Source organism: Paroedura picta, chromosome 7 (genome assembly GCF_049243985.1).
Source record: "Paroedura picta isolate Pp20150507F chromosome 7, Ppicta_v3.0, whole genome shotgun sequence".
Taxonomy (NCBI): Eukaryota; Metazoa; Chordata; class Lepidosauria; order Squamata; family Gekkonidae; genus Paroedura; species Paroedura picta.
This window is the reverse complement of record NC_135375.1, coordinates 17,499,227-17,524,518: the sequence shown is the minus strand read 5'-3', so window position 1 is coordinate 17,524,518 and position 25,292 is coordinate 17,499,227. Positions and strand designations below refer to the sequence as shown.

Here is a 25,292-nt window from a genome sequence, read left to right as displayed (position 1 = left end):
CCCAGTACTGAACAAAGCCACAGCAATCATATAGAGAAGGGCGGTCTAGAAAAATATTTATTTATTTAGGGTTGGACAGGGAGCTTTGTTTTGGAGGAGAAATTTACCTCAGTTTGGGGAAGGGTGCAGAGACGCACTCCATCCTACTGGGTGTAAAAAAACAGCTCTTCCTCTTCTTTTTGTGAGTCAGAACTGACGTCCTCAGATACAATTAAGAATGAAGATCAGTTATTATATCTAGGTCAGAAATTGGGAGGTATGTGATAAGAATGGCCAACTGAAGGGGGCCAGGTTGCGGTCCTTTAATTCAGTAACAACACTGGGCCTTCTGGTTTAACCCCCTACCCCTTCTGCTCTGGATACAAGTGATTATGCATTTTTGTTCTTACTTGTATCTGACAAAGTGAGCATTGACTCACAGAAGCTTATCCCTCCCTCTCCCCATAACAGGAACCTTGTGAGGCAGGTGGAGCTGAGAGAGCTCCATGAGGAACTACGACTGGCTCAAGGTTACCTGGTTCTCATGGGTCTCAAAGGGGTTTACAATCACATTCTTTCCCTCTCCCCATCACAAGGACCTTATGAGGCAGGAGGGGTAGACCGAGTTCTGAACGAACTGCGACTAGCACCAGGTCACTCAGCAGGCTGCATATGGAAGAGAAGTGGTGAACTGAACCCCATTGTCCCAATTAGAGGCCCCTACTCCTAATCTAAATGAGCCTCTTGTGGCACAGAGTGGTAAGGCAGCGACATGCTGTCTGAAGCTGTCTGCCCATGAGGTTGGGAGTTCGATCCCAGCAGCCGGCTCAAGGTTGACTCAGCCTTCCATCCTTCCAAGGTCGGTAAAATGAGCACCCAGCTTGCTGCTGGGGGGTAAACGGTAATGACTGGGGAAGGGAATGGCAAACCACCCCGTATGGAGTCTGCCAAGAAAACGCTAGAGGGCAGCACCCCAAGGTTCAGACATGACTTGGTGCTTGCACAGGGGATACCTTTACCTTTACTCCTAAACTGCTGCAGCTCCCCTTGTTCCTGAGATGCAGGTAGGCTGGAAGGAATTTGTGAGTGGGGGACCTGGTGGCATTTTGAGGAAGAAAAGGAGCCTCTTATACTGGTCTAAATGACCACAAATAAATGTCTTGTGTTGTCATCTGATGAGCTCATGAGCTACGTCTTCGAAACCAGTGGAATGGACTGTATTGGCCCACCTTGATCAGTCCTCTGACTAGGTATAAGTCACTTTTATGTGCTTATGTGAGAGCCAGCTTGGTGTAGTGGTTAGGAGTGCGGACTTCTAATCTGGTGAGCTGGGTTTGATTCCGCGCTCCCCCACATGCAGTCAGCTGGGTGACCTTGGGCTCTCCACGGCACTGATAAAGCTGTTCTGGTTGAGCAATAATGTCAGGGCTCTCTCAGCCTCACCTCCCTCACAGGGTGTCTGTTGTGGGGAGAGAAAAGGGAAGGGGATTGTAAGCCGCTTTGAGACTTCTTTGGGTAGAGAAAAGCGGCATACAAGAACCAACTCTTCTTCTTCTCCAGTAATATCAGGGCTCTCTCAGCCTCACCCACGTCACAGGGTGTCTGTTGTGGGGAGAGGAAAGGGAAGGGGATTGTAAGCCGCTTTGAGCCTCCTTCGTGTAGACTCCTCCTCCTCCTTCTAAAACCTTGGTTCCGGATACTGTTTTTTTTGTAAAAGGTACTCAGAACACTCTAATGTAATGTAAAGTGATAGCACTTCAAAGGTCTGTTATTTACCTTTCCCCACCCTGTGATGTTGACTCTGCCCTTGCCGTGTTGGCAGCAGCTGTCCTTGTACAAGAGGCGCATTGAAAGACACGGGCATCCATCTAACATGTATATGTGCACAAACATTTAAGCTTTTGTCTGCCCAACTAGATGGGGCCATATGGCTGCCATTGGTTGAATAGGGGCTGTTTGTTTGTGTTGACTATGCGGTTCCAGTGCTTCATCCAGAAGACAAAGAAGTCTGGGGAATCAAGGCTAAGTGGAAATCGCTCTTTTGACCTTGAATCTCAGCTCTCTAAACTGGCTGCAGTTCCTCTTAGATGTACTCCCAAATCAGGGTGCAGAGCAGCTTTTTTCTATCTTTTGAACATGGAGGAGCCCCTGAAATAATTTTTCAGGCTTCCAGGACCCCTGGAAATGATGTCACCTGGCCACGCCTCCCTGCCATACTGCCAGGAAGTGACATCACCACCCCCGTTAACAGGGAGGCTCAAAGAGGGCTGTGGGGAAGAGGAGAGACAGGAGGGGTTTAAGGCGAGAGTAGATGTATAGGCTCTGCTCCCTCCCAAGCATGGAAACCACAAGAGAACTCAGTGGAAATGGCCAGTCCCCTAGCTTGTGGCTGAGTCCATTAAGGCAGGAGAGGAAAGACCACAGACCCCCTCCGGAGCTCCTGCAGACCACCAGGGATCTATAGATCTATAGATCCCTGGTTAGGAATCCCTGACATAGAGAGATTGTGTGATGTTGAAGATTCTTTGAGGGAAGATATAGAAGAGTGCATGCTCTCGAAAGTTCATGCATTGAATAAATCTTTGTTGGTCTTAGAGGTGCTACTAGACTCTGATTTTGTTGTACCCATGGTGAAGACAGAGAAAGTGCATATGAGTTCCTCCGTGATTTCTCGGTTTTGCATGTGCGGTTTTTTTTTCATAGATCCTGGTTTGGATGGCATGCCGAATAACTTCTTTTGTGGTAACAGACTGCTTATGTACATGGGAGCCAGGAGTCAAAGAGAACAAGCGACGTACGGTAAACACGGCATGCAATTTGAAAAGGCCTGCCATGATGGATTTGTTCTGGCGGGGCTTTCCTACCTGAGGGAGATACTTCCGTCGCTACCTTCGGCTCACCCCACCCTTTACACACCATTTTGTGTTTGCTCCGTTGCAGGCTTGCCCCCTGCAGCAACATGTAGATGGTGTCCAAGTATACTTAGAAACCCATGTGCATGCCCTAGGGCAGGGGTAGTTAACCTGAGGCCTTCGGGGTCCCCTGGAGCAGGGGTAGTCAACATGTGGTCCTCCAGAGGTCCATGGACTACAATTCCCATGAGCCCCTGCCAGCAAATGCTAGCAGGGGCTCATGGGAATTGTAGTCCATGGACCTCTGGAGGACCACACGTTGACTACCCCTGCCCTAGGGAATTGTGATTGGCCTGTGGCTGCTAGTATTTAAGAACATGTGGTTGTTATTTGCACAAAGCCATGTCCAGTTTACGGATTCACAGCACCTGAGAAATGTTTGACAAATTAAAATATTTATACATTGAAAATTAATTAACTCCTCCCCATTTTGGAAACCCTTCCAGGGTGGTTAAGAAACCCCAGGGTTTCACGAAACCCTGGTTGAAGAAGCCTGCCTTATTCAGTAAAGCTTCTGTATTCAGTAAAGCCATTGGAGTAAAGCTATTACTCCAGTAAAGCTTTGAATAAGCTATTATTCAGTAAAGCTATTGGAGTTCCAATAGGAAGTAGACCTGGTGTTGGTCTGAGTCCAGTAGCATCTTTAAGACCAACAAAGATTTATTCAAGGCATGAGCTTTCGAGTGCAAGCACTCTTCCTCAGCTCACACCTTGAATAAATCTTTGTTGGTCTTAAAAGGTGCTAGTGGACTCTGATTTTGTGGGAAATCTATTGTAATTCCAGTACCTGGAGGGTGGTAACGCGATTTTGGATTGGGGGGTGGGCAGCAGGCATAGGGACATGTTGACTCTCCGGTTTTTTACTGCTGGGTCTCTTGTCTTCCTATCATAGTTGTTTTTATTTGTTTTATATGAACATTAAAATTTCCTAGCAGAAAGGTATGCACAGGCTCTTCCAGAAACTGCGCTGGACATCCATAGTAAATGGGATATCAGGACAGTAGGCACAGTCTTTCCTCCCTCTGTAGCTTTCTAACCAGGAGTAGAGAGAGAAATCAAGTTAAAGGACTGACATGGATAAACCAAGACCTGGTCTGGACCTCAAGGAGAACAAGGGGGTACCTCGCCATCTCTGCCTTGAATGGCCGCATGCAAAGACTAGGTCTGGAGTTTCTCCATTTCCAGTTATTTTCCATTTCCCATCAGGCATCTCGCATCCTACTGTCCGGTTTATTCCCAATACACTCAACCTATATGTTGTCCCATAAAATGTTGGGGACAGGAAGAGAGCTATCAGCATAGCTCATTACAGTGTTTACCCTGAGTACAATATTCTTTTTTTATTATTATTTCAAAGGGGGTACTGAAGGTCACAACTTCCATCTTTGTGATATTCCTTTGTGAGTATCTGGTGGTAAAGACAAGAGACATGCCGGTTGTGGAACGGGTAACCGTTGTACTATCCTGTTAGGTATTAACCAGGCCACTCCCTGGATTGTATAAGCATGGTTCTTCCTCCACTTTGAGGGACTTCTTCTATCAAGAAATGCAGCTTCCAAGATGCTTTGGATTGAATGGATGACTGGGGGCAGAGGGAGGGTGTCCTTTAATGCAGGGGTAGTCAAGGTGTGGTCCTCCAGATGTTCATGGACTACAATTCCCATGAGCCCCTGCCAGCTTTTGCTGGTGGTGTAGTGGTTAAGAGTGTTCAGCCTCTAATCTGGAGAACCAGGTTTGATTTCCCACTCTTCCTCCACATGCAGCCAGTTGGGTGGCCTTGGGTCAGTTTCAGTTCTCTCAGAGCTCTCTCAGCCTCACTGATTACACAGTTGTAGAGAGAGGAAGGGAAGGCAAGTGTAAGCCACTTTGAGACACATGAGGCCTACTGGGTGACCTTGGGCCAGTTCCAGTTCTATCAGAGCTCTCCCAGTCCCATCTACCTGGCAGGGTGTCTGTTTTAACTAGCAGTGCTGGGGATTGAACCTGGGAACTTCTGCATGCCGAGCAAATGTTCTACCACTGATCCATGCCCCCCAAACTGCCCACAGATGCTGAAATACAGAGTAAAGAGCCACGTTTTTTGGCTGTCCTCAATCAGCTTCAGTGGGCACCCCCAGGTTTCTAATACAATGGGAGGGAATAAGTTCTCTGTCTGCTTTTCACCCAGTGAATCTTCGTATAACCCTCCATCCTGTCTCAGCTTTGCCATCTTAAAAAGAGAAAAAGAACTGATGTTGTGTTCAGTGCCAAACGGGTTACCCGTTAACTCCTGATATTAAGTATATAGTTTTAAGAGGGCTTCCTTGTTTAATAAGCCTGCAGTGTTTTTGATTGATCCATTTGAACAATATATATCGAAGTGCTCAAACATATCTTAGTTAAATGACTTTATGAATCAAAGGCATTTTAATTTGCGGGCTAGTCTGAATATTGAAGATGGACTTTCATCCCAGCAATGAAATAGTTAAGCCTTTGCAAGCCTCAGAAAAACCACTTATTATTACACCCGATTATAATATATTTAAATAGCGTTAGAAATTCCACTAATTGTTTAAAAGGAAGGTGATGAATACGCTGGCATTTTCATTAGCTACCATATCATTAAGTTCATTTTGCTTTTAGCGTTAGCTTCTCCTGGCACTTTAATGCTTCTTGAAGCCTCTGTGCACTTTCCCCATTTGTAATTTATAGTTTGTTGAATGATCCGGGGCCTGGGGACCAAGCCCTGTGAGGAAAGGCTGAAGGACTTGGGAATATTCTGCCTGGAGAAGAAGGGGTTGAGGGCTCTCTTTAAGTATTTGGCTCTCTTTGGCTCTCATGATGGCTCTCTTTAAGTATTTTGAAAGGTGGTCACTTGGAGGAGGGCAGGGAAAGGTTCCTCTTGGCAGCAGGGGATAGGACACGCAGAAATTGGTTTAAACTACATGTAGAATGGCCGAGGGGGGGATTTCTGAGTCAGAGTAGTTCAGCAGTGGAATAGGCTGCCTAAGGAGGTGGTGAGCTCCCCCTCACTGGCAGTCTTCAAGCAAAGGTTGGATACACACTTTTCTTGGATGCTTTAGGATGCTTAGGGCTAATCCTGCGTTGAGCAGGGGATTGGGCTAGATGGCCTGTATGTCCCCTTCCAACTCTACGATTCTATGATTCTATGACATTTGATGAGGGCAGGGCAAGGAGACACTGATTCTGCAGTCCTGTCCCTAGTTTTTTTGGCATCTTATGCTGTCTGATTATGAGGCTGGAAAAGACAATAATGTGAGAAGGAACGTAAGTATGTGAATCGGCCCACCAGATCGCAGAATCCTAGAATCCTAGAGTTGGAAGGAGCCATCCAGGCCATCAAGTCCAAACCCCTGCTCAACGCAGGATCAGCCTCTAGCAGCTTCTCAACTTTTTCACCATGGAAAAACCCCTGAAACATTTTTCAGGCTTCGGGAACCCTCAGAATATAAACCCTGTTTCTCACATGTCAGGTGGCAGGCTGTATACGGGAGAGAGGTCCTTAATCTGTGTCCTAAAAGCAGGCTTGCATGAAAAGCAGGTGAGAGCAGGGTTGAAAAGTGGCAGATATCACCTAACACGCGTGAGCAAAGAAGGAATGCAATTCTGCGTTCCCTGCAGGATGTGGATCTCTATTCTCTTCTCTGATCCTACAGAATCTGTGAGGCCCAGCTGCCACCCCACTGCAGGCCATGCTGATGCCAGCTCTGCTTCCGCTTTCAAACCACAGTTCTGTCATGGGATCTGAGCCGCAAATTATGGCTTTCTTTAACAGAGCGTCTGCGGCTTGCGGCTTGAACAAAGTACAATTTGTTGTCGGTTTCAGAACTGCATACGAGGAAAGGAGAGATTGTGAAAATGCCCCTCTTGCTCCTGTAACGCTAAACATTGAGTGGTCCTCATATTTTTAAATTTGATTTTATGTTCGCACCGAGGGTTTGTTTTCTCCGCTCCTGGAGGCTGGCAAACCCGGTGCCAGACGGAACTGATCGTGTGCCCTCAAACCCGCTTCAGAAACCTCTGAAATGTTCTGAGAGCCCAGGTCAAGGGACTCAAGGTAGGAAGAAGTATGTCACAGCAGTATGTTTTGAAGGGCACTGCCCTCTTCTGTAGGCTTTAGGTGTGGAAAGATATGGATTTGGTTAAAACGCTGCCGTCGGAACTTTGTTCAAGCTTGCCGGCTTGGCATGAAGAGAAACTGGAGAACTGGACAGGCAAGAATCCTGTTGCATCTCTGCCGCGCCAAGGCTGAATTTCTTTTCTTTTCCCCGCTTAGAAGCGGCCTGCAGGATGACGACGGAACGGGATTCGGAGACGACCTTCGATGAGGACTCCCAGCCCAACGATGAGGAGATGCCGTATAGCGACGATGAGACGGAGGACGAATTGGACACCCCGCCCGCCGTCGAACCGGAGCAGAACCGGATCAACCGGGAGGTGGAAGTGACTAGAGAAACGCTTCGGAAGGGTGAGGAACAGAGTGAAGAACAGCCGCCTGGTCGGATCTTACGGAAGCGGAGTCAACGGCTTGCTACAACATTTCTGATTTCTCCCAGAGCCGTTTGTGGGTTGACGCGGCGCAACATCTGTCAAAATCGTTTTATTCGTTTGTTTACATTTTCGCAGAGGCTTAAGGCGAATTACGCTCAGTCAGCAGTCACAAGAAATGGGGCAGAAGGCTGGCTCAGGGTTGTTAGCAACGTCATATCATATCATATAATAAAGAACCTTTAAAAGAATAGCTAGTTAAAAACAATTACAACAACACCATCAGTTCCTTTATAGCTGGTGTATGTGAGCCATTGCCTTCAGATGGTTTCTCGTCTCAGGAGAGGGCGTTTTTGGAGGGGACTAGTTTGATGATGTTACTGTTCATTAGCCCCGACCAAATGCCTGGTGGAAGAGCTCTGTCTTGCAGGTCCTTTGAGACTGATCCAGGTCTTGGAAGGCCTGAAGCTCTTCCATGAGCTCATTCCACCAGGTAGGGCCAGGACCAAGAAAGTGGTGGCCCTTGCTGAGGCCAAACGTATGTCTTCGGGGCCAAGGATCGCCAGTCAGTTTGTGTTGGCAGGGTGCAATGCCCTTTGGAGGATATTGTTAGTTAGCTGGTCTCTCAGGTAATGATTCCACCCTCCTAAGCAGCCGTTTTCTCCAGGGGAGCTGATCTCTTCAGTCTGGAGATGACCTATCGTTCCAGGTTATCTCCAGATCCCACCTGGGAACTGGCATTCCAAAATGTAGGTTTGCCAATGCCAACTTGGGAAATTCTTGGGGAATTTGAGGAAGGATCTCAGAGATTATAATGCCACCAAAACAGCCATTTTATCCAGTGGAATGGATCTCCGTAGTCTGGAGATCCGTCATGATTCCAGGAGATCTCTGGGACCCACATAGAAATTATGAACCCTGAACTGAGGGAAAATACACTTAAGAACCATTTTGTTTGCAATTTCCGGCTGATGCCAACAAACAATATGCAGGCTTGGTCTTTTACACCAGGGATAGTCAACCTGTGGTCCTCCAGATGTTCATGGACTACAATTCCCATGAGCCCCTGCCAGCATTTGCTGGCAGGGGCTCATGGGAATTGTAGTCCATGAACATCTGGAGGACCACAGGTTGACTATCCTCTGTTTTACAGCATCCTTTGTGTGCTGTCCCTCCAAATTTTGTACATTTTGTAGAGGTATTTCTTTTAGAATAGTAGACCGTGGAATTTTGCCACCAGCAACCTTGCCAGCTCACGCAATCGGTGCCCTCACAGACACCTGGCATGCTTCTGAGCACATTGTGGCAGAAAGTCTTATTGCATGAAAAAAACCTCTACTTGGTGAGGTAAACAATCATAATAGTTTCAACGCGAGGAAAAATAGTTACGGGGCTACATTTATTTTTCTTCCAAGATCCAGAATTCTACATTTTTATAGGGAACAGTTCCTGTTGACAGAATAGAATTGGACCCATAGTAATAGGTTTAAACTACATGTCAAATGGTATCGGCTAGATATCGGGGGGGGGGGAATTTCACAGTCAGAGTAGTTCAGCAGTGGAATGGGCTGCCTAAGGAGGTGGTGAGCTCCCCCTCACTGGCAGTCTTCAAGCAAAGGCTGGATACACACTTTTCTGGGATGCTTTAGGCCAGATACTTGGCATGAATACTTTAGGCCAGGCCAGACTGTGGCAGGAGCGCAAGGGAATTGTGGCATGCAGACAGGGGCTCATGGGAATTGTCGTCCATGGAGGGCAGGATGCTGTTCCCATTGGCTGCAGAGGAAAGGACACGCAGTAATGGGTTTAAACTACAACTACAACGATATAGGCTAGATATTAGGGGGGAAATGTTTCACAGTCAGAGTAGTTCAGCAGTGGAATAGGCTGCCTAAGGAGGTGGTGAGCTCCCCCTCACTGGCAGTCTTCAAGCAAAGGCTGGATACACACTTTTCTTGGATGCTTTAGGATGCTTTTGGCGTTGAGCAGGGGGTTGGACTAGATGATCTAGATAGCCCCTTTCAGCTCTATAATTCTGTGGTTGATTGATGTATTGAAAGCCTCTCATCACATGTGTCCTAATTTTCTAAGAGGTGAAATGTTGTGATCACGGCAGACGGCATGTTATTTGCCTGGGGTATCGTCTCCCCTCGGCTGTGTTTAAACTTTGTTTTATGTGTCCTAAAAAAACTTGTTCTCCCAGTTTTTTCGATATTTTTTCTGCCCCAGGTTGTTTTGCTGGTTTGCTAGAATTTCTAGATTGCATGAATTGAAACAAAAGTGACGCAGGCACTACGGTCAGAAGCAGCTCTGCCATTTTGGTGACGTTGCATGAAATGCGAGTTCCTTAGCTTTGGCAACTTTTTTCTCAACTTGTGTGGGTAATTTTAAGCATAGTTCGCCTCATCACTCATACTGTTGCCCAGTGATTCTGATAAGGAAAAAAGGAGGTATTTAACATCCAAGTGTCGAAAGGTTGCCAGTTCTAGATGGGGAAATTCCTAAAGATTTTGGGGTTTGTCGAGAACGACTAGTTTGGGCAGCGCGGGGAGTCTGGAGAAGGAGCGTGAGGACAGGAGCGGAAATCTAAGAAAGGAAGATACAGAGGAAGAGATCCCGACAGACCCTCTTTGGATACGAAACTTACATAAAGTGATGTGGGGCATCAGTTCGCCAGGGGTGGGGGAAACGGTAGCACGGGGGCAGTCAGTACCAGCGGGGAGAGCAAGGGAGAAACCCAGGGCGGGGCGGTGTCGGAGAGACGCGGAGTCCCGGAAGGGCGAGGTCCTCCTGAGAAGCCCGGAGGGTGGAGACAGGGGCTAGAGAGGCTACTTAAGGAAGCGTCAATGAGGAGACGGGGTTGGAGGTGTAGTGAAGGAACTACCCTGAACCCAGGAGCGGGAGAGAGAGTACCGACTCCGTTCTGAGACGCTGTTTCCTACAGATAAAGCCTTCTAGTCCCGGGGCTCCCTTACCGAACAACGTGGCGGACCTGAAGCGTGGCAAAGACCCTGCGGACCCTGACAGGGTTGGTGTCTGGGGAGGGGGAAGGCCCCCAGTAGGGAACAACAACAAGTACTAAATAAAGAGGGACATGAGCTACAATGGATGGAATATAATCAACTGGTATCCAGATTAAAAACAGACTTTGACGAAGAAGTGGACATGAACGCACCTTTAAGCGACTTCGAGAATATTTTATTGCTTAACAAACCGCACCTGCAAAGCCAGATCTACAAATTACTTCTGAAATATGAAACTGAGTCAGAACAAGTCAAAAATTGCATGATAAAAACAATAATTTTTATAGCTCGCTTTTCCCAGTTGGCTCAGGGCAGATTACAACAAAAGAAAATATACAAATGATACAATTTCATAGTTAAAAACAGTATATAACTTTTGGGGTATGCCACTTCCGATGCACCCATTTTCTGCAAGGGAACTGATCTCTGTAACCTGGAGTCCAGGTGTAATTCTGGGATCCCTTTTTTCTCATCTGCAGACTAGGGTGGCCAAGTGGCCCTGGAACCAGTGGAGGATGGGGAGGTAGAGTAGCCAAATTCAAGTTGGGAACTCCTGGGGATTTGGAGATGGAGGCTAGGGAGGATTGGGACCTCTGTGGGGTACAATGCTGTAGAGTTCACCCTCTGGTAAAGTCTACTCTCCATTTTCTCCAGAAGATCTGATCTCTGTTGTTTTGAGATGAACTGTAATTCCAGGGGATCCCCAGGTCCCCACCTGGAGGTTTACAAAAGAAGAAAAACCACTGGGTAATGACAACACAACTTAATAGGAATTTACCATATATTGAAAAAGTTGATCTAATGTTTTCAAAGCACAGACATAGCATTACAATTCTACAAAAGTGTTGTATAAGTGTAGGAATAAAAAGGAAGAAGCGGTGAAGCCGGTATTTCTCTTGCAACTGCTTCTTCAGTGGACAGTTGTAACATTAATGTAAAGATACAATAAGTACCGAATAACATCAGCCATGATTACACAGGTAGCAAACGTTAATAAGAAGCATTTGAAAGTTAAACTGAAGCTTACCCAGCCAATAACTTTTTACTGCCCGTTTGCCTAGAGAGGCCTCTAGAAAACATTCACGTCCCAGTTGTAATCGTCATGGTTCTACAAAGATACAAGGAATTATGCTTGCCGCACAAACTGTTTGAAATGTACAATATGATAAAACAAAATATAATGCTGTTCCTGATATCATTTCAATAAGAACCAATACTTATTACAGAGTAATATTTCCTGAAACATGTAAAGCAGGGGTAGTCAACCTGTGGTCCTCCAGATGTTCATGGACTACAATTCCCATGAGCCCCTGCCAGCATTTGCTGGACATCTGGAGGACCACAGGTTGACTACCCCCAAAAAGGACATTGAAAGCAGTCTGGGGTGGATATGCCCTTAACGATATGCAGTTTGTACAAAGTTGTAAAATGCTGACTCACAGTAGTTAGAGGTATAGTGCTGTTTTAAGGAAACAGTCTTTCAGATTACAAATAAAGGTGAAGCTATGATCCCAACAATGGGTGTGTGTGGGGGTGGGGTGGGGGGGGGGAGATATCTTCCTACAGTTATAACATACTGACATTATCATAACATGATATAAGACTTATGCAAACATGTCCAATTGTAGCAAGTTGAAATAGGAGGTAAACAGGGAGGACAAGCATCAAATCAAATATGAAAGGACGTTAGTCAAAACTTGAGTTTAGACCAGGGGTAGTCAAACTGCGGCCCTCCAGATGTCCATGGACTACAATTCCCATGAGCCCCTGCCAGCATTCGCTGGCAGGGGCTCATGGGAATTGTAGTCCATGGACATCTGAAGGGCCGCAGTTTGACTACCCCCGGTTTAGACCTCTGGGTGATGGAGATTATAATTTAAATATAGAACCACAGAATCATAGAGTTGGAAGGGGCCACACAGGCCATCTAGTCCAATCCCCTGCTCAATGCAGGATCAGCCCAAAGCATCCTAAAGCATCCAAGAAAAGTGTGTATCCAACCTTTACTTGAAGACTGCCAGTGAGGGGGAGCTCACCACCTCCTTAGGCAGCCTATTCCACTGCTGAACTACTCTGACTGTGAAAATTTTTTTCCTGATATCTGTAAATATGTAAAAAGCCTCTTGTTGGAGTAAAAACCAAGGCAATTTGGTCTTGTTATATTTATGATCTATAACTTCACTTTCTTCAAAACCAAACCAGGCATTTGCTTGAGTCCGTCCGACCCAACAACATCTGCTGGTCCCCCCTCCAAAAATATAAAGAACAGGTTATCAGTGCTAAACACTATCGGATCAAAAAAGGGGTTGAAGCACTTATTAAGAATAGTTTTTTTTCCGAAATCTGCCATGAACTTTTCAGCCGCGGGGGCCACAGAGCTGCCCGTCGCAATGCTTTTGATCTGCAAATAAATTACCAGTATTGAAAACGAAGGTAATTGTGTTCTATAACCATGTCAAATAAATCTAATATAAACCGTGTGGGTGGATCCTGACTGGAACGCCCCAAAAGCTAATGGAAACTGGCAACACTAGGATTTCCATTGGGTCCCTTTTACATTTTTTAACTGTAATTTTGCTAGAGTAGTTGCCTGGAATCAAATTTAAAATGCACTGAATTGCCTTGTTCCCCTCCATGTGGCCAAGTGACGTGTTTTGTGTTTTCTAGACTGCAGCTGGCAAGTTAAAGCGAACGACCGTGCCTTCTACGAACAGCCACAATTTAAGAAATCATGGTTTCTGTGCCTTACGAAAAGTAAATATTCAGTAAGTAGATTTCTTAACAGAGAACAGTGCCACATGCAAACTATGAAAAGAAGAAGAAGAAGAAGAAGAGTTGGTTCTTATATGCCGCTTTTCCCTACCCGAAGGAGGCTCAAAGCGGCTTACAGTCGCCTTCCCATTCCTCTCCCCACAACAGACACCCTGTGGGGTGGGTGAGGCTGAGAGAGTCCTGATATCACTGCTCGGTCAGAACAGTTTTATCAGTGCCGTGGCGAGCCCAAGGTCACCCAGCTGGCTGCATGCGGGGAATGCAGACTCGAACCTGGCATGCCAGATTAGAAGTCCGTACTCCTAACCACTACACCAAACTGGCTCTCCAAAGGGGCAATTCAAGTATTTTTCCACTCCCATTGGGAACCAGCCTGCCTTTCAAGCTCACTGTAAAGATTACGGCTAGATAATACGTACAGTGCATTTGTGAATGCACTAAAAACATGCTAAAGCCAGTAAGAGAAAACCCAGTCCTTTTTTTTTGGGGGGGGGGGGGGATGATCAACCTTCACCTGGAGATGAAAGTTTTGTTTGTTTTCTTTCCATTCTCAGTGTTGCGTCTTTTTATTTAATGGATTAATGATGATACGATCTTTGAAAACCAGAAGCTGGTTCAGACTTCCTGCAAAATATTAAACCTTCAGAGTCTGTTTCAGATGATTGGCCAAGGCAGTGACCCGTGGCAAAGGAGTTTGCATAATGCACTGGTCTAACCGAGACTGCTTGGGGGGAGGATTTAAATAAAATAAATGTTTTACATGGCATGCAAATTGAATATCGTATATTTAATGTTCTATCAGGGTTGACCCCCCCCCCTTTCTCCTTTTTGTCCAACAGGGAAATGCAATTAAAACCTACAAGTATAACCCAATCACTTTCTTGCCATTGAATTTACTTGAACAGTTTAAAAGAGCTGCCAACTTCTATTTCCTGGTTCTGCTTATTTTGCAGGTAAGACACATGTAAGGGTTTTTTGTATAAAGTAGAGATTCTCTTTCTTTTGTATCCAGAGTTAAGCTTGTAAAAGCATCTGTAAGAATTAGACCCCTGAATACAGTAGCATTCACGGCAGGCTGCTGTTCCTTTCTAAAATGCCATCTTGTGGTTTCAACTGGATTGTGAGCCCCTGACTTTGGTATGCATGCTTTGTAGCTGGGTCCTTTATAAAGTAGGATAATAATAATAATAATCTATTTTTCTATCCCCCCCCTTTCCCACCAGGCTCAGAGCAGGTAACATCAAGTCATAAATACATTAAAATTTAAAATCATCACTAACATTCCAACTAACCCATCTGCCACTAGTTAATATTCAATATTTAAAACTGAATATTAAACATTCAATATTACTATTATCTTGCGAGTCCCTTGGACTGCAAGGCGAACAAACCGGTCAGTCCTAGAGGAGATCAGCCCTGCCTGCTCCTTAGAAGGCCAGATCCTGAAGATGAAACTCAAATACTTCACCTCGTGAGAAGGAAGAACTCCCTGGAGAAGAGCCTAATGCTGGGAGCGATCGAGGGCAAAAGAAGAAGGGGACGACAGAGAATGAGGTGGCTGGATGGAGTCACTGAAGCAGTCTGTGTGAACTTAAATGGACTCCGGGGAATGGTAGAGGACAGGAAGGCCTGGAGGATCATTGTCCATGGGGTCGCGATGGGTCGGACACGACTTCCCACCTAACAACAACAATTACTATTATAATTCTGAGGGTATCCTTGTTTGGCAAGATGCGTCAGCCCATGATGTTGTGATGGATTTTGGATTCTTCAGGGTTCTTCTAAGGAGGCCAGCCAACTGGATGTCATGGATGTTACCTTCCTGGCCTCAACCCTAAGTCTAGACATCCTAGATATAACCGTAATTCTCATATTTTCTTAGAGGTTCAGCTGTGACATCTAAATTGTAGGTGTGCCTTCTGTGGCCAACATATTATATGTATTTATTTATTTATTGGATTTCCATGACCGCCTTCCAGAAATGATGCGCAAGCATAATAAAACCATATAACATTAAAAACATTAAAATACATCAAGCGACTGTAGCTGCCCGGTGTCAGCTGAACTGCTCCCTTCTGGTCCAGGATGGGAGAAAATGCTGAAGGACGGCTCCTGTGTGGTGTTCCTTTAACATATTGGCTTCTACCAAACACCTGGCAGAAAAGCTCTGTTTTGCAGGCCCTTTGGAACTGAGGTGGTTCCTGTAAGTCCCACAGCTCTTCCGGGAGCTCATTCCAGCAGGTTGAGGCCAGGACCGAGAAAGCCCCGGCCCTGGTTGAGGCCAAGCGGACATCTTTATAAACAAACAAACGATTAAAAATTTTCTAGCCTGCCCTTCCAACACTGCTCAGGGTGGGTAAACAACATTGTAAAAACAATAATTAGATTAAAAACGAAATATTTCATTCCCCCCCAACTAATATCACACCTGACAAGGGGGGCTCTAGTGTTAAGGAGCTGGTTTTCCTGCTTTGAATCCCTAACTGATAATATAGATCTATGCCCCCCCCCCCAGGGACTCGGAATTCGGACCCGAAGCAAAACTTCATCAGGACCTCCTCTCCACCCGCTAGTAGTGGGAGGGAGGGAGGGGGGGAGTTGAGCTGCCGTTCTTGCCATACCGGTAATATTGGTAACGTTATTATTGTTTTAATGGGGTTTTAATGGGGATTTTGGGATGCTGTTACCCGCCACGAGCCGCAAGGGAGTGGTGGGAAATAAATCTAATAATAATAATAATAACTGGGAGGATGGCTCCTTAAAAAGGGACCGAAATAAAAGCGTGAAAACGAATTAGGGTCTCTTCAGATGTTAGCTTTGTTCCATGTAATTTTTGTATGTTGTTTCGCTTTGGAAAAACTCTGCCTAACCAAGGGATGTTTTTCCTTTCCAGGCAATCCCTCAGATCACGACCCTCTCTTGGTATACGACCCTGATCCCTCTGCTCCTGGTGCTGGGCATCACCGCCATTAAAGATCTAGTGGATGATATTGTAAGAATCAGTTTTATCGTTGTTCTTTCAGGGTGGCCAAGTTGCAGCCAGCAATACCGGGGAGGGAGTGGGGACATGACCTGGCTCGCTAGCAGCACACCAACATGCTAACATCACTCCCAAGGGAAAACAGCAGTAACATGCTGGGTGCTCTAGCGTTTTGCAGAAACTTTATGGCAACACCAAAGAGATTTTGCGAAATGTTAAGAACGCTTGCTGTGTTTTCTCCAGAAATGGAATGAGGGTGCCAGGACAAGGCAGGCGCATGTCTCACACAGACTGTTTTGGCACTGGAGGCTTTGAGTTAGACTACAAGCTAGAGTTTGAACCAGGGCAGGTTACCCTGCTTCTTCCCGCTCCTGTATAGGGGAGCATTTGGCTTGGTGCACCTCGTCTGGCCCGGATTTGTGCTTCCGCATGGGAGCCAGGGCAGCAAAGTTCCCAGTATGGAAACGGTCACCCCCCCCCCAGTTTCCTCCTTCTGATGCCCCAGATGTCTTTGATAGTCACCAGGTAGTGCCAGGCAGAGACCTAATCATCTAGTTAGGTATTGTCGGCAGTCATTGTTCTGTTCATCAACTGTTCTGGAGGCAAGCAGGGAGGTAGCATTCTCAAACAAGCAGGATGCCCCCTGTTGAGCCAGTCAAGAGATAATTTGAAAACCACCTGGAAATTCCTACCCTATGCAAAATATACATCTCCTCCGATGCCCCCTGCAGGACACCCTTTATATTCTACTCAGTTATGCACACTGCAGTTCTTACAAATTCCAACAATGCCTCAGCCAGCTTCTAGGAAGATCTTCCATCTCCTGGTGGAAGGAAGAGCACTCGAGGGGTAAAATCCTGCTTTACTCCTTTTTGGCAGGGGAGCTAAAAGGAGCATGAGGGATCCATGCTCTGCTCTGTCTGGTGAAACTTCATTAGAGGGCTGGGAAGGAGAAGCAGTGGAGGACCCAGAACCCATAAAAATTGTCACCCTTCCTTGCTCTGGGCCATCAGAGTCTCGTTGGATGGTGGAAAGTGCCATTAAGTCACAGCTGTCTTATGACTCTTGTGGCGCAGTGTGATAAGGCAGCAGACATGCAGTCTGGAAGCTCTGCCCATGAGGCTGGGAGTTCGATCCCAGCGGCCGGCTCAAGGTTGACTCAGCCTTCCATCCTTCCGAGGTCGGTAAAATGAGTACCCAGCTTGCTGGGGGTAAACGGTAATGACTGGGGAAGGGAATGGCAAACCACCCTGTATTGAGTCTGCCATGAAAACACTAGAGGGCGTCACCCCAAAGGTCAGACATGACTCGGTGCTTGCACAGGGGATACCTTTACCTTTTTATCTTATGACAATCCCTTGGGGTTTGGAAGGCAAGAGAAATTCAGAGGTGGTTTGCCATTGCCTGCCTCTGTGTTGGAACCCTGGACTTCCTGTGATCATCTACCATCCAAGGTTAGCCAGGGCTGACTCTACTTACCTTCTGAGATTTGAAGAGACCTGGCTAGCCAAGGTCAGGGCCCTCAGTGGACAGGGTACACCAGATCAGGGTAGAAGTAGAGTCAGGACAGAACTGAAGCAGGTTGATATAAGGTCTCTCTTCATCTTCCCAACTCAGGCTCGACATCGGATGGACAATGAAATTAACAACCGCACGTGTGATGTGATCAAGGATGGCAGGTATTGTGTTGTGACTTTGTCGGGTCTGTATATATGTTCAGTTTGTCTGTGTAATAGAGGTCCCAAGTGGGTAAAACAACAAAAAAGTCCCAGGTGGCAATTAGTGCAAGCAGCAATAAGCATCGAATGATGGACAGACTTGTCTCAGTTTCTTCACTTAAATTCTTCAGTTGATTGCAGCGTTTGCTTGAAGCAAAGAATTGAATGTTTCAGTTTATGTCTTCATCAGTTCAGTGTCAATGTAAATCATTCAGTTTAAGAAAGTACAATCAGTTATGAAAATGAAAACATCTGCTATATTGTTCCAAGCACAGTTGTGTGTCACAGTCAAACATAAAAATGGTGGTTTACAAAGAACCTACAGTGAGTTTTTCCACTGCTACATCTGTGTGCTCTCTCGGTGAATGTAAACACTGAACTGATGAAGGTATAAATTGAAACATTCATGCTTTTCTTCAAGCAAAGTCTGCAATCAATTAAACCCTTTCAGTGAAGAATCCAAGACAAGTTTATCAATCATTTGATGTTTATTGTTACTTGCATTAATCGCTGCACAGTATTTTGTTTCGTTTTGTTTTATACACTGTGTGTTTCTTTTCTTGGGGCTGGGGGATTCCCTAGTTTCCCCTGCTTTGGGGGTTTAAAGAACTGGGGTAATTTCCCTCCCAAAACAGGCAAGAAGCCCTAAAAAAGCTACATTTCTACATCACCTGGAAGTGACATAGAGACATCAGTTGCATTGGGGGGGGGATGCTGGTTTTTGGGCAAAACTCTATGGTGAGAAGCTAATTCTGCCATAGAGTTTTGCCCAAAAAATGAAGCATTGTCACCAATGTCCATATGTCAGTTCTGGAAGGCATAGAAATGTTGATCCCCCCCCCCCCAGACTTCTACCCGCCCTGCTTCTGATACGTTTCCCCCACACACACACCTGCCAGCTGTCCAACAACCCTAGGAGTTTTCCGTTATAGACCCTAGATGCTTTCACACATGCTGAGTTTTTTCAATTCAATCCTATTGCACTGTTTGCAATTGGGCTTTTCCATTTCCCACAGTGAAAGGACATTATTCAGTGTGTGAAAGCACCAATTGTCTGTATCCTTGGGCCTTTGTCAGTTCTCCATACAGTGGAAGGAAATGCACTTCCCTAGACAAGTTGTCCCTTCTGCCATTCACATGCAGTTAAATTCCATCATACGGAAAACAGGTACAGGCCTGTCGTTGAATACGGTTTGCATTCACGTTGCATAACAACACCAGAGTGAGAGACGTTCACATGAAAATATTGCTTCCAATTTAAGCACGGTTTCATCCCAAATGCTCAGAACGGGGGCAAGCCTGTGCTTTCAGAGCGTGAAAATTCGAGAAGAGATGGATCCAAGTCACCACTTTGGCCGCGGGAAGGGTAGAATGTGCAGCCCTTTTTGTGCTGGACTTTTTGTTTCTGCGTGGATCAGACCATGACGTAGATTTGATAAAACAGCAGAGGATCTGGGCTTTCAAGACTCTTTCCTTTTTATAATAATAATATAATAAGCAAGCTGCTAGTTCTCATGGTCACAATGGTCCACTTGGAAAGCATGTCTGTTAAATGGACTGTGACTCAGAATTATTTCTCACAAACACGTCACTGTAAAACAAAAACACAATTCTGAGATGCACCACATTGTACAATCAAGATAAACTCCTACCATTTTCATCGTAAAAAGGCATACGTTCATAACGTTCCCAGTTTATTCACAGCAAGCAGTTGAAATTAGAGGAGGGCAGGGAAAAGTTCCTGTTGGCAGCAGAGGGTAGGACCTGCAGTAATGGGTTTAAACTACGTAGAACGATATCTGCTAGATATCTGAGACAATTTTTTCACAGTCAATTCAGGAGTGGAACTGGCTGCCTAAGGAGGTGGTGAGCTCCCCCTCACTGGCAGTCTTCAAGCAGCAGTTGGACAGATACCTATCCTGGATGCTTTAGGCTAATCCTGCATTGAGCAGGGGGTGGGACTAGATGGCCTGTCTGGCCCCTTCCCACTCTATGATTCTATGAATCATTTTCATTTGCTTATGGGGTTTACACAGCCAGATCTTAGGAGCTGCTCTAGTTTTCCTCTGTGTTCATAGAAATCTGTTAAAATCACTGCTGATGCAAACCGGTTATGCTCTGAGTAAAAAGGGGTATTTATTTTAAACAAAACTGCATGACTCTGGAAACAGAAAGACTGAGCAAGTGTAATATGGAGATCATTTTATGTACGATACAATTCTATGGAATTTCAGTCATCACATTTTAAAAAATAGTGCTTTTAGTCTCCTAGGACTAAGAATTCCTTATGATGGGGGAGGAAATGTGATGCCTTTGCAGGGCGGGGTTGGGTAGACAAACTTCTGGAGGGGCAGGGAACCTCACAACATTGCCACTGTCATGTGGGTATAAATTTCAGTGACCCCATTATTGAAGGGAAGGGGGAATGTGACCTTAGAAGAATAGAAACTGCTTATCAACCTAGCCTAATCTACCTCACAGGGTTGTTGTGAAGGTAAGGTGGGTGGCAGCCATGTAAGCTATCCAGCAACTCCTTGGAGGAAGGATGAGATGGGAATGAGAGGAAAGGCATGGAAAAATACGTGTATTATAGCAAAAGATAACTTTATGGATGCCAAACGCCGATTCCCAGTGGCATTGTGTGCGTAGAGAACATTCAGCTATTTTTCTGCTCAATTCAGTTTCCTGCTCTTTTTATGATGTAAGCAATCTTGCCGCTGCAGGTTCAAAAGCGCAAAATGGAAAGACATTAAAGTTGGCGACGTCATCCGACTGGCGAAGAACGCCTTTGTTCCTGTAAGTGAAACGTTTGCTGTTTGGGTGTCTCTGATTTTGCAGTGGCTCCAGACTAATTTCTGCCTGCATTCTAACTCCCTTTGTTCATCTCTTAATCAGGCAGATATCCTACTGTTGTCCAGTTCAGAACCCAACAGCCTTTGTTACGTAGAGACAGCTGAACTTGATGGGTAAGTCCAAAGCCCCGGCAGGCAGGAAGCCAGCGTGTCGCTGCTTAAGGAAGGAAGCAGTCCTTAAAAAACAAGTATTAAAGATTTGGATGCAGAGAAAAAAGAGACACGCAAAAGACAATAAAAGAAGAAAGGAAAAGAAAGGAAAAGAAGCAAGCTGCTACTTCTCATGGTCACAATGGTCTGAGGATATAACAGACTTAGCATGAAGAAGAGTTGGTTCTTATAAGCCACTTTTCTCTCCCCGAAGGAGGCTCAAAGCAGTTTACAATCGCCTTTCCTTTCCCCACAAGGTGAGGCTGAGAGAGCCCTGATATCACTGCTCGGTCAGAACAGCTTTATCAGTGCTGTGGTGAGCCCAAGGTCACCCAGCTGGTTTCATGTAGGGGAAGAGCAGGGAATGAAACCCAGTTTGCCAGATTAGACGTCCACACTCCTAACCACTACACTAATCTGGCTCTCTTCATTACAACATAGCAACTTCATTACAATAAGTTTTTAAATTTCCGGTCAACCAGGCCATAAACCAGGGATTCCCAACCAGGGTTCTGGGAAACTTTGGGGTTACACGAGAGATCCCCAGGGGTTACACGGCCTCTCCCAGAAGTTCAGATGGCTGCTGACATCACTAGATGTCACTGGAGCCCACTTCTCCTGTTGCTCTGCAGGCCTGTCTCTTTCTCCAAAATGGAAACAGTAAATGATCAGTTGATTGGCTGATTCCGTATCTTCCTTCTGTGCCCACTTCTCTGAGGGGGCACATCACCACTTCTGGGGTTCCTGGAAGCCTGAAGAATATTTGAGGTCTTCCTTCATCGTCAAAAGGTTGACAAAGACTGCCATAAATTATAAATATTGTGTCTGAAGTGGGTCATTGTCTCCCCAACCGATTATTTTGTGTGGTAGCCCCTTACATTTGTACAAACTCAGGGGCCCACATTTGATTTCCCCAAGATAGAACCCCAAATACATTTGGCATAGGTTTTTACACACTATTGTTTTATCAGTTGGCGTTATCAATTTTTAAACTATTGTCTGGAATATCACATGGTGCCCCAGAGGAAATAATTGTATATCCCTATTGCTTGGTCCCCTTGTCGGCAGGAAGGGCCAAAAATTTCCCTCGTTGCAAATGAACTGTCAACCTCATCTATTTTTTTTTTCTCCTTTAGTGAAACCAACTTAAAGTTCAAAATGTCGCTGGAGGTAACAGACCGGTATCTTCAAGAAGAAAGGGCTTTGGCTGCCTTTGATGGTTTGTGCAGATATGCTTTTGGGGTTTTTAATTTCTTCCCAAATGTCTTGTGTGATTTAAGACAGGGGTAGTCAACCTGTGGTCCTCCAGATGTCCATGGACTACAAAGGCTGGCAGGGGCTCATGGGAATTGTAGTCCATGGACATCTGGAGGACCACAGGTTGACTACCACTGATTTAAGATATGAAAAGAAATTCAGGCCCTTGGGATGCCACAGAGAAAGTGGATGGGGTATAGGGATGCCAGTCCCCCGGTGGGCCCTGGGATTCCCCTGGAATTATAGCTCCTCTTCAGACTAAACAGATCAACTCCCCTGGAGAAAATGGCTGCTTGGGAGGGTGGACTCCATAGCACTGTAGTCCACTGAGGTCCCATCACACCCCAAATCCTGCTTTCTCCTGACTCCACCCCCAAAGTCTTCAGGGACCTCCCAACCCAGAGCTGGCAACCCTCCTGGGGTGTTGAACCCAATGCTTTGATGTCCCACCCAAGATTTTTGCTGTGTCCCAGGAGGGACACGGGGAGATGTTTCCATGGGGAGGGAGAGATCAGGGCCTTCCCTCCCTGAGAAGACCGAGTGCTGTACCTCTGCTGGGACGCAGCTTGCAGGTTGCCCGGTCTACCATGACCCCTGGGGAGGGTATTAGAGCCAGGTCAGGAAACTCCTGGAAATATGAGGGTGAAGTTTTTTTTTTTGGGGGGGGGGGGATGGACAGGGACCTCAGTGGGGTTCACTGCCAGAGAGTCCACCTTCCAAAGCAGCCAGAACTGTATTTGTTTTTACTCTGCAGTACATCAGAAAATGCTCCTTCATAAGGGATCCCTTCAAGCTATAGTTAGAACGATAAAGGGTGCTTCTCCTCCAATTATGGTTGCAAGGAAATGGAAATGTGCTGGCAGATTTTAAATACATGAAGAGAGCCGAGCACCAAGTTGCTTAAAAGAACAATATGGTTTTATTGTGAAGAGAAAGTACTTTATATAGAAAGGGAGAGAGAGGGAGAGAGAGAGAGAGACCCTACTCACGTTATACCTGTTGTCGGCAGTCATTCAGTCTATTGTGGGGGCAAGCAGGGAGGAAGTACGCTCAAAGGAGCAGGAAGTCTCCCAGTGAGCCTATCAGGATGCTGGAGGAGATAACTTGAAAATTATCAGGAAGTTCCTGATCTAACTATGCTAAATACACATCTCCTCCAGTGCCCCCTGCAGGACACTCTTCATATTCTGCTCAATCATGCACACTGCAGGTCTTCCATATTCCAACAATTTGTACTGTTACTTCAGAGTTTTGCTTTTAAGTTAAAATAAGCATGTCACTGCTGTTCCTTCAAACAGAGCAGTGGTGACAGTGGGTTTAGTACAGGGAATATGCCAGCCCCTACCACCAAATGCCACTGAAGGGGGAGGGGAAAGTGGCAACCTTATTGGGAGTTATTAGGAGGCCGTGGCAGAGGCACCACAGTTTCAGCTGTAGAACCAAGCCAGCACACAGCTGCTGGATGGCTAGCGCAGGGATGGGCAAACTGTGGCTCTCCAGATGACCATGAACTACAATTCCCATGAGCTCCTGCCAGCAAATGCCAGCATTTGCTGACAGGGGCTCATGGGAATTGTAGTTCATGGTCATCTGGAGGGCCACAGTTTGCCCACCCCTGGGCTAGAGGGTCTCAACTGGGCGTGGAGTGATGACATCACTCACTGGTGCCAAGTACCAGTAGCTCCTCCGTAACAGCACACCTGTGTAATCTCTGCCAGCCCTTGTGACACCTGCCGATAAACGCACCGCTCCTTTTCAACCGTGTTCAGTAGTAGATAATCCCTTCACCGCTCCCCTATGAGTCACCTCTGAAACAAGCAGGAGTAAAATGCTGCTATGGCAAGCCGGTTTCTGTGATCCGTTCTTTTTCCTCCTGCCTATCTTATCAGGCTGGGTAGAATGCGAAGAACCCAACAACCGGCTCGATAAATTCACCGGGACTCTGAAGTGGAAAGGAAGGAGTTACGCGGTAGACGCGGACAAAATATTGTTGCGGGGCTGCAAAATCCGAAACACGGACGCATGCCATGGCCTCGTCATCTTTGCAGGTACTAACGAGGTGAATGCGGTACGGTCGCTGCCGGCTGAAGTGGAGATGGTTGCATTTTTAAATGTTATACCGGGGAGGATTTCCGCAAAAGGAAATCCTATGAAAAATAACCGTGTAGGGCTAAAAGGTCCACAGGTGCGTTCAGACACGAGGAAAACACAGTTGCATTTAATGTATTAACAACCGCGACATTTACGCTGCCATTTCTGATGTGGTTTTTCAGGAGCAGACACAAAAATAATGAAAAACAGCGGGAAAACACGCTTTAAAAGAACTAAAATAGATTCCCTTATGAACTACATGGTCTATACGGTAAGGTGGTTCATTTCCCTCTTGATTTTGTTTTATACTGGAGTCATGCCTTGCTAACTGTTTGCTGTTTTTCATGTTTGAGCAGATTAAATTTTTATCATGAACAACGTACAACCTCGGCAAGGTTTCCTAGCTTCTTGCTCTTGAAATGCCCTTTCCCAGATAACCGTGCAAATGAGTGCTGGAATAGCCTCCCTCCGTATCCATGGGTGGGTAGCCCTGATATCAGGGACTGGGCGTTTCAGTTCTTTTGTGAGTGAGATGGAGGGGCAGGTTCCAACGAAGGACCCGGGGGGGTGCCACTCACATGGCCGAGACATTTGTTTGCTATTCTTGCCCCTGCACAATTTCCTGCTGCTAGAAAAGCAAATCACTTTGACAGAGCAGTAGCTTATCTCTTTGGAAGCAAAGTGCTACAGAGAAAATATTAGTCGTTTCTGCACAAATCTTTCTGGATGCAGATTCTCCCGTCTCCTGTGACTAGTCATAATTGTATTAAGTTCACTATTTGTCATTTTTAATAGCATGGACGATCCTGGTAGAAGCATACAGCAAGAGGAATGGCTCAAACCCCGCGCGGTGTAGTGGTTAGTGCCTGACTAGGATCTGGGAGATCCGAGTTCGAATCCCTACTCTGTTATGGAAACCGGCTGGGTGACCTTGTTCCCATCGATTTCTCACGGCATAACCTGCTTCGCAGGACTGCTGTTGGGAGGATAAAATGAAGGAAAGGGCAGCTTTGTTGTGAGCTTCTTTGGGTCCCCATTGAAGAGCAAAACAGATGATCATATATCCATTG

The 25,292-nt window shown here is 46.0% G+C and overlaps 1 protein-coding gene across 2 annotated transcripts in view; it reads left to right on the top strand.

Annotated features, from left to right (window-relative positions):
• Window positions 1-25,292, top strand: part of ATP8B1 (ATPase phospholipid transporting 8B1) — a 71,204-nt gene that overhangs the window by 26,812 nt on the left and 19,100 nt on the right. For both annotated transcript variants that reach the window (XM_077346880.1, XM_077346879.1), the window contains exons 2-11: window positions 7,168-7,359; window positions 13,070-13,167; window positions 14,014-14,127; window positions 16,068-16,166; window positions 17,772-17,833; window positions 20,596-20,668; window positions 20,768-20,838; window positions 22,011-22,093; window positions 24,021-24,179; window positions 24,405-24,493. In XM_077346880.1, the coding sequence (XP_077202995.1) occupies window positions 7,182-7,359; window positions 13,070-13,167; window positions 14,014-14,127; window positions 16,068-16,166; window positions 17,772-17,833; window positions 20,596-20,668; window positions 20,768-20,838; window positions 22,011-22,093; window positions 24,021-24,179; window positions 24,405-24,493 (1,026 nt within the window). In that variant the 5' untranslated portion in view covers window positions 7,168-7,181. The remainder of the gene's footprint in view (window positions 1-7,167; window positions 7,360-13,069; window positions 13,168-14,013; window positions 14,128-16,067; window positions 16,167-17,771; window positions 17,834-20,595; window positions 20,669-20,767; window positions 20,839-22,010; window positions 22,094-24,020; window positions 24,180-24,404; window positions 24,494-25,292) is intronic.